This window comes from Dreissena polymorpha, chromosome 8 (assembly GCF_020536995.1).
Source record: "Dreissena polymorpha isolate Duluth1 chromosome 8, UMN_Dpol_1.0, whole genome shotgun sequence".
NCBI classification, from domain to species: Eukaryota; Metazoa; Mollusca; class Bivalvia; order Myida; family Dreissenidae; genus Dreissena; species Dreissena polymorpha.
Genome location: NC_068362.1, coordinates 56,453,396 through 56,462,618, shown reverse-complemented (window position 1 = coordinate 56,462,618; position 9,223 = coordinate 56,453,396). Strand labels below are relative to the sequence as shown.

The 9,223-nt window shown below is 34.5% G+C and overlaps 1 protein-coding gene across 1 annotated transcript; it reads right to left on the bottom strand.

The window, feature by feature from the left end:
* Positions 1–521: 521 nt before the first annotated feature.
* Positions 522–7,489, bottom strand: LOC127842263 (uncharacterized). The gene is made up of 9 exons (XM_052371690.1): positions 7,367–7,489; positions 6,836–6,945; positions 6,588–6,679; positions 5,148–5,293; positions 4,625–4,732; positions 4,131–4,268; positions 3,638–3,736; positions 2,069–2,152; positions 522–1,857 (listed from the first exon to the last, which is right to left on the bottom strand). The coding sequence occupies exons 1-9, from the start codon at positions 7,407–7,409 to the stop codon at positions 1,457–1,459; spliced, it is 1,221 nt and encodes a 406-aa protein (XP_052227650.1). The 5' UTR covers positions 7,410–7,489; the 3' UTR covers positions 522–1,456.
* Positions 7,490–9,223: the final 1,734 nt, after the last annotated feature.

Sequence of the window (9,223 nt, the reverse complement as noted above, 5' to 3'; positions counted from 1 at the left end):
GAGAGAGAGAGAGAGAGAGAGAGAAATAGTTAATTCATAGATGCAGATTGCAAAAAACTCTTATTAGAACTGTTTCTCAGCAACAACCTGTCGAAAAGATATTTTACCTTACAGAAGCACAATTTAAACCTTGGTGAACATGCTTTACAGGAGGATTGAATTCAATGGCTTTCTCGTGCCTTGGTTGCGTAGGCTACATTTTTCATCGTACTTATTTAACGCTTTCTATTGCATTGGCGAGCATTTATCAGTTAATATTGATATCTTTGTTAAACCGCACGGTAGCGCTGTTTGTTAAAACATACAAACGTTTTGTTATTAGTATTATTTGTAAGATTATCCTATCAACCAAATAATGCGCATAAAACATTGTTTTGAGGGTCAGAAACGAAATCATCACATGATCTATGATGTTTTCGGTGTCTTGTTATTCCTTGATGTACACTTAGCACTGACCAATAGCGTCTACACGTTTATTATAGATACAGTCGAAACCCAATGGCTCGAACTCGTCGGGACCGGCAACAATAGTTCGAGCCATCAAGAATTCGAGCCATACGATTTCTTATAAACGTTTGTTTACGAACAAGTCTGCAGTACATTTTCACCTCCAGTTGAAGAGTACACATATTGCTTTAACTCCGTCCTACTTCGCACTACTTACTGCTTTTGAATTTATAAGTTAATAAGAAATATACACTTAATACTTTAATTTACGAATATTTTAAAACAGTTACAAATACAATTAACAACTAGCATTTAGTAAATATCAGCACGTTTTAGCGTAGCACATTTTAAGGTAACACAAAGAACTAAACATGTATCAGCACTATATACACATTATTTACATACGAGACAGTTCTACATTCCTTTATTTATTTATATATTTTCATCTTTTACTGAAATCAATTAACGATTCAGTCGATTACATGTTAGCAAACAGGTGTTAAATCAATTATTGCGTGCCTTAAATCAAGCGGTCATAATTGATTAACAGTTTATGCGACCGGTGTTAAATCAATTTGTGCGTGCCATTAATCAAGCGGTCCTAATCGAATAACACTTTTTGGGACCTGAAGCGAGTTCGAGCCATCCGAATAAAAGAACGTGTGAAAACTGTAGACGGGACTGTAAAAACAGTTCGAGCCATCCGATAATTCGAGCCAAGCGTGTTCGAGCCATCCGACAAAATTGTATATGAATATATAGGCATACAAAATCGGTGCTTTGATGCGAGTTCGAGCCAACCAGAAATTCGAGCAAAGCGAGTTCGAGCCATCGGGTTTCGACTGTAATATATAATAAATTCAAATATATACATGTCATGTTTGCCCTACACATGTAACATTAGTACAAATTTCATTAATATGCCATTTACTGATCTAACAATGTTATATTTGAGCTCAGTAAGACATACATGAAATCCGTTCATTTTGTAGATTTGTTTAGACATTTTCTACAACATTTGCAAAAGAGCACCACTGAAACTATTGAGTGCATTTGGATAAACACTGTCGACACCACTGACTTCATTGATGAGAACATACACTTCGTCCCCTTGCTTTAGCTCGGTGATTGTAGTCTGAGAAGAGCAGTCGTTGAAGTTGGGCGATCCGCTCAGTACTTTTCCTATTGGGATCTGATTATTCACGAGGTCAAGTACACTATAATGACTCTTGGGTGAGCAGCTGGATACAGAAAATAAATACGTGCCGTTGACAGGTGCTAGGAAAGCTCCCAGGTGTTTGTGGTAGGCATTACCAAGGTTCAGCTGCACTTCGTCGTAAATAACGCGTTCGTTAGGAGCAGAGATGATGGAGACTCCCAGGTGAGCTTTGAATGCCACAGGATCATGACCTATGAAAATAGACACAAATCGGATATGCAATTTACATAGATTTGTACCGATTTAAATGCCTGTCATAAATAACTACTTCGGGACAGGTAAAGATGAACACCGCTAGCTTTAACGTAAGCATGTTTACTAATGAACACATATCATGGTCAAATATTCTGTTCTGTATCGTTACGATTATGTTTTGGCCAGTAAATTTATACCAACACTTACTAAGTTTGCTGATTTTGACTTCATTGTCAGTGACCCTCTGTGTCAAGGCATCAAGTCTTTGCATAAGATCGTGGATGTTCGGTGCTGCAAGAAATGAATAACTTTATTAGAACGTTAAAGGAAGAGTTTAAGGAATGGTTATGTTGTTATTTAAACAACGAGAAGGTTTAATACTGAGCTTGAAACAAAATGTTACTTATTTAAAAGTCGTGTTTTTTTTCCTATTTTTGACTGTTTGAGTCACAAGCCAATTATTTAATTGTTTTGTTTTAAGAATTTTCTTTGGCGTTAAATATACTTTCACAAGTGTGGAGCAGTGTTTTTTTTTAAGTTTGCGTTTCATAGTATAAGTGTATCAAATGCATCGATCCCAGCATGTATTTAACGTATGAAAGTATGGTAGTATATATACGGTTAGGTTTTTGACGCACATCCACACTTTTGATATGAAAATAACTGGGTTTCTTTTGAGCCCATACAACATAAGGTTAACCTTAGTCTCGCGGTTGTAACCACATTTTCCTTGAATGAAGTCTTATAAATGTATTATAAATATTGCTGGGCCAAGTGTGAGGTTGAGCGCTCTATAACCAGGTTTAAGCCCCCAATGCTTTGCAATGACCGTTCCAAGGCGGTGACCCCAGCTTTATTCATATTTTGTGTTTATGTTGGTTTGTATTGTGCTGTTTTGTACTGTTTGGGCAATCGGTCACTTGCCTTAAATAAAGGACCAACTAATTGTTTTTAATGAAAATTCAATACTGCTCCAGCAGCTGGAGTTTCACTTCTTTATATTGCATTGCACAACAGTTTGATGTGTGCTGCGTGGATGCAGTAGCGTGTATCCCCGTACATATCTTCGATGTTGTTATATTTTCAGCCTTCAGAGGCTGGTGGCGGTATTGGGTTTTTATTATTTTTTAAGAAACCTTGTTTAAGACCTTTCTTGTACTTAGATTCTTATACATTCTCTGTACTTATAAAGTAAACGTGTATGTTCATCAATTGAGAGTTCTGCAGGTTATACTGAATTTTTACAGACCATTATCTGACAAGCTGCCTCTTACTCTTTTATGTATGTTGACTTGGCAATGTGTATTAATGTGATTATAAGATTGGTGGTTTCGCCAAATAAATAGCCTATATTTACACTTAAATGTATTATAAATATTGCTGGGCCAAGTGTGAGGTTGAGCGCTCTATAACCAGGTTTAAGCCCCCAATGCTTTGCATTGACCGTTCCAAGGCGGTGACCCCAGCTTTATTCATATTTTGTGTTTATGTTGGTTTGTATTGTGCTGTTTTGTACTGTTTGGGCAATCGGTCACTTGCCTTAAATAAAGGACCAACTAATTGTTTTTAATGAAAATTCAATACTGCTCCAGCAGCTGGAGTTTCACTTCTTTATATTATATGTTTTGCATGATATTCTTGCAACTATACCCTCCCTGATACATTCGTTTCTGATTATGTTTATCACACAGGTCTTTAGCATTTCTCTTCCCGTGGTGTTAAACCACACAACGATTTTGTAAATAGTTTATTGATGGCAATGTAAAATACACCTACTACATCCCATCTCGTCTGCAGCATCGCCACAGTCTGGTACACCATCACAGACCCGTGCACCCCTAATACACGTGCCACCAGCGTACCGGAACTCGCATGCTAAAACGAACAAATACTTTATCACGAAATTAAAATCAAACAAAACAATATGTCTTTTAATTCTACATACCAGGCTGCCTTCAATGTTAGCAAAATTGCTATTTCGAAAATCGGCATTCATAATGATATACATTTGAATACTGCATATTAAGCTTATATTGGCAATCAACAACAACAAGTTGACGATCGCAATTAAAACAGAAATCCTGCTTCCACGAAACCTTCATATATATGTGAAGGCTTTCATTAAATTACTTTAAACAGAAGTAATTGTGTCGAAACATCAAATACCCGGCCTGAATGTTTTTTAGAATGAATGTGTTTTTAAGATAAAATCTTCAAATCGTTGGCCATATTAAGAGATCGAAGTGGACTTCAATGACGAAATACTCACGACATACTGTTGCTGACTCGTCGTAACCATCACTACAGTCAGGAAAGGAGTCGCACAACTTCGTCTTTGAGTGACATTGGGCACCGTCACATGGAAACATGTCTACCCCGCAAGCTTCAGGCAAGAGAGCCTTCGTATCTAAAACGACGCGCACCAGATGCACCTATCTTTTTAGTGTAGGAAAGTAGGAAATCTATTTTTACGATCCCTTGTCAAAGTTTCGAGAGATGAAAAATTCACTTTTCTTAATGCCACTATTTCAACGATGTTTAGAGTTTCACGGAATTCAACGATATACTATGAAAAAGAGACGTAATTATTGTACACAATAATTTATTATATTTACTCAATTAGCCTTTATGTGCAATTTTGTTACATTAACTTGCAGCGATGATTGGTGTTGATGTATGAACATGTTGCAATTGCAATTTGCTTAACTATATAGTGTTTTGAAAAAATATTCACTTTTTGTTGAACGTATGAATTCTACTTACCACAATCCAGCTCGTCTGTTTCGTCCAGGCAATCACGCACACCGTTACAAACCTTGGAATTTTCCAAACATCTTGTTTTGTCGCACATTTTGTAATCGATGGGACATGCTATGAGAGAAATAATAACGCAAGGACATTGTCAAGGGAGTATATGAAATGCATATCTACACACGTGGAATTGATTGTATGTCAACACTAATACTTAATCTCCAGTAAATTTAAAGTAATGTGTATTTTGATATGATGGCACAATTATGCATCGTGATAACACACATCAGTAATTGCCTTAAATATAATCTTGCATAAGACGATACGAAAGGATGACAGTAATCTAGTTCATATTGTTACAATCAATTATATTTTATTAAAGTTAACAAAATTTAAGATGATGTATGAATTTGTTAAAGACGCTCTGACGCACGTACACAGGACGGAGACCGCGCGACTACATAAGCTACCTGACACATTGCCAGTAGAGATCGTTACAAAATGTAACAATAAATACTTAATTCATAATCCTCACCGAATAGTAAAGAGAAGTGACGTTTTATGTTTTGATGTCCTTCCACTGTCCGTCCTTTGCACGAGTAAAGCCCTTCGTCCGCTTCTGTCATATGTTGCACGTGCAATGCGGCTTTCTGGCCTTGCATCGTTTGAGTGTAGTAAACTCTTTGAATATAACGACAATACAATCAATATTTTATTTTAAATGGTTCACGCGATGAAAAAAAACTATTAGCACTGTTAAATGTAAACATTAAAAATCACTTACAGTTAAACATACATATTATATAACGTTCGAAGGTTAAACATTATTTATTAGAAATATAGTTACATGAAGGCACGATATCCTTAAAGTTCCAATATTTTGAAAAAATGTTATTTCGAAAGCCCGATATGCCGAAGGCTTATATTTCCGAAAGTAGGATTCCGAAGGACCAATTGTCTGATTTTTCAAAATTTGAATGTAATGTAAGGTAAAAGTGTTTTTCATGATAATTAGATTTGATGGATTAATTAAAGACGTCATACGATTCCGTACAAATATTTTAAGTGTGCACACGTTATATTTATTAAAATCTAATAATAACCATTAATGGCTTTGTTACTTTACGTTCAAGAGTTTAACATTACATAGACAAAATACGGGTAAATAGTTGTTTTTTTCAGTCACTCGACGTACCCTTATTTTGTTTGTGTCGATCCCCAACTTGTATTTGTTTGTGAGTTTTCGATCATTTCGTGTACACATATTTTAAGTGTGCACACGTTATATTTATTAAAATCTAATAATAACCATTAATGGCTTCGTTACTTGACGTTCAAGAGTTTAACATTACATAGACAAAATACGGGTAAATAGTTGCTTTTTTTCAGTCACTCGACGTACCCTTATTTTGTTTGTGTCGATTCCCAACCTGTATTTGTTTGTGAGTTTTCGATCATTTCGTGTCATTCGAAAATGTTTGATAAATTAACGTTTTAAAATACTTTTACAAATAAAACGATTAATAATGAATTGATATTTAAGATATTTTAGTTATGTCATGTCCGTAAACATGAAACATGTCATTAAAAAATCTGCCAATTTTACTACATTGACATCAAAATCTTACTTAAATCTGCCTAATGCATTGTTGACGTTCACACTATTGCATGAGTAACAATGACATTTATTATCTCAGGAAGTCTGTATAAACCATTGATCCCCACAAAAGTTTGATTATAAATCCAGATACTTGATTTTCTGTAGAGATCTCATTACGTTTCCAACAGCAAAACATTAGACTGTAAGGCTTTGTGGTTTCACAATTTTTATGTAGTATTTTTACTATTAAGGTTTTTAAAACAACGTTACCGATGGTGTGTGGCTAATTTGACAAACATTGGGACTATCTTGCTTTCAGATTATCGGATCGTAGATTCATGGGTATTCAGGTTATAGAACGGCCATTATTTTTACCTGTTGGAGGAAGCTATGGATGAAATAAGGGTGTCGTTCTTGTAGAACTCTACTGACGGTTTTATTCCAGTACAATTTGACTGGCAGTAGATCTGCAAAAATGATAATGTACACTACGTAATTGTGTTGAATAATATATTCCATGAGAGTGTCCAATAAAAAATGCAACAGACCTAGGATATAAACACAATTACATATACAGATATATAGTTCTGTGTGACATTTAGTTCAATAGAACCAAGACCTACCAAGGTAAGGCGACCTTTTCTTGCCAGAGCAGAGCCGCCATCGGGTATTTCAAAGCCTCTATAGGTCAAATTCAACGAGCAATTCGTGTCTGATGACACGGAAGTATTTGCTGCGAAAACAGACATATTGATGTAATACCACATTACAAATGACACAGCTGTATCATATATTTTAGTTTGTGATACTTAAGTGTTCATACAAATGGTGTTAGTTAAGATATAAAAGTCTGTATATATACATATTGTATGTTTTTTTCTATCTTTTTTCTATTTTTCGTGAAGTTAACTTAAATACAGACAAATAATTCATGATTGTTATCATTATTTTTTCGTTCATTATATTTAGAGTATTATACAATTACGTAATGTTAAAGTGATAGCATATAAATTGATTTGCGATATTCAGTATTTAAATAAAAATATTGTAGTCCTAGTTAATGTTTGAAGATATAACATTCCAACGATATCAAACCCAACATAAAAAAATAATATCTTCACAAAATAAATCAGTGATTAAATAATACAACGTACCAATATAAGTTATATACAGAAATATCCCTATAAAACGCAACATCTTTGTAATCTGTAGTGGACAACAATACAAGAACAACTTCGTAACTCGTTTTCTACATAACTAACAGTTAAAATGTCAGAACGAGTGAGGCATTTCATATGAAGTGACATTTCCGGTTTCGTTGGGATGGTCATACGTTTTGCGATACAAAGTACATTTAATATAATCATGGCACAATTTGTTTGTTTAATAGCGTACTGTTGAATGATGCCATGTAATCCCTAAAACGTTTTAAAGGGGGAATTCGAACGACACTGTAAAACTCAAAAGTAAATATTAAAGTAACCAGTCATACCATTTTGATTTCTTTAAAGTATTGATGCAGATTAGAGAAGACCCAGTTTTGTTAATCAGTGTTTGTTGTACAATACGCTATTAGCACGTTTAGAGCAATGCTAACCCTCTGGTACTTCCATAGTAGCAGACAAACAATTGTTTTGAAAAAAAGTCAAATATTTCCATTTAATTTGCTCGATTTATGAATGGTAGAATGTTGGAATGGTGAAACACACCAATTTTATCAAGATTCCAAGATTCCAATAAATAATGATATTTTATACCGTTCTCATTGTTTGATTTAACATTCTACAAATGTGTTGTTGCATATGTAAACAAAGTGTGTGCGCGCATACTAGTGTCGGGTTAAACACCGTATAAAATGATGTATATCCGTGACTAATAAAGAAGGTGGTTATTGAAAAACGTGGTGGGGAATACAAGTATGTTATATCATATGTCGATCAGTCACTGAATATGGTCAATGAAATTGAAATTTCATATAAAACTGCTCTATAACTTTAGTCTCTAAATACAGTTAAAAAGTGACGAGAATGCAGTAGTTTACGTTTCATTTTCAAAATGTTCTAGGGTGAGGACCTCCAAAGCCCTCGATTGCAGGAGAGGGCCATCCCCTCCCGCACATACCCCCTTCGCCACTTTGCTCAATAACTATCGTCGATGGCAAACATTCGCACCCCCCTTTTCAAAATCCTGGCTCCGGCTTGCAAATAGATGATGCGGTCTTATAATAATACCTATAAGCATATTATATCATTAAATGTTATCATAATAGTTAATTGGTTTAATCCAATACCATATTCTTTAGCATATGTTTTAACGATCGGTTCTATTTGAATGCTCTGCACAGGCGGAACATGACATCCGTAGATTTGGCATTATATGTATACACTATTGCTTTAAAAAAAATGAGTAAAAGATGATAAATAAATGTCGAATGGAATATTTCAGGTTTGAATAGAATTAAAAACATTATAGTTTCCGAAAAAACATAAGTTCTTATACAAATGTGTATCCGAGGTAGTTCATCAAGTTTATAGAGATTTTAAGGTCTTTTTTCCCATAAATTAGAATGCTTTGACAATTGCTACATCAGAACGAAAAAGAGGGTCACAATATATCACATAGTTATACGATGAACTACTACACAGTTTGTTTTACAAATTTCTATCTTAAAAGACATATCCACATATTTAGGCATCATTTTTAACTCAGTCAATGAGTCTCTAAACCTGATAGATATAAAGGAATTATAGAGCTCAAGTAAAACAACATGAAACCAATTTTACCAAAAAGCAAGATTCTTATTTGAAGTTTGAACCACCGGTATTCAAACCGAAGTTGCCCTGATCAAAAGCCTTCCTAAATGACATACTTCTCGAAATGCATTTATATCATACAATGCGTATTTAAAGCATGTACGAAAATTGATACAAATGTTAAGGAAAACAACAGGAAAACACTTAATTGTTCAATCGTTTTCCGTTTGTTACGCTTTATAATTTTTATAAATTGCA

Bases quoted from the DNA above. Each gene is read 5' to 3' on its own strand.
- LOC127842263 (XM_052371690.1), bottom strand. From the start codon at position 7,409: ATGTTGCGTTTTATAGGGATATTTCTGTATATAACTTATATTG. The intron at 6,946-7,366 runs GTACGTTGTATT...CTGTTTTCGCAG, and splicing joins TCTGTATATAACTTATATTG to CAAATACTTCCGTGTCATCA. The intron at 6,680-6,835 runs GTAGGTCTTGGT...TCATTTTTGCAG, and splicing joins GAAAAGGTCGCCTTACCTTG to ATCTACTGCCAGTCAAATTG.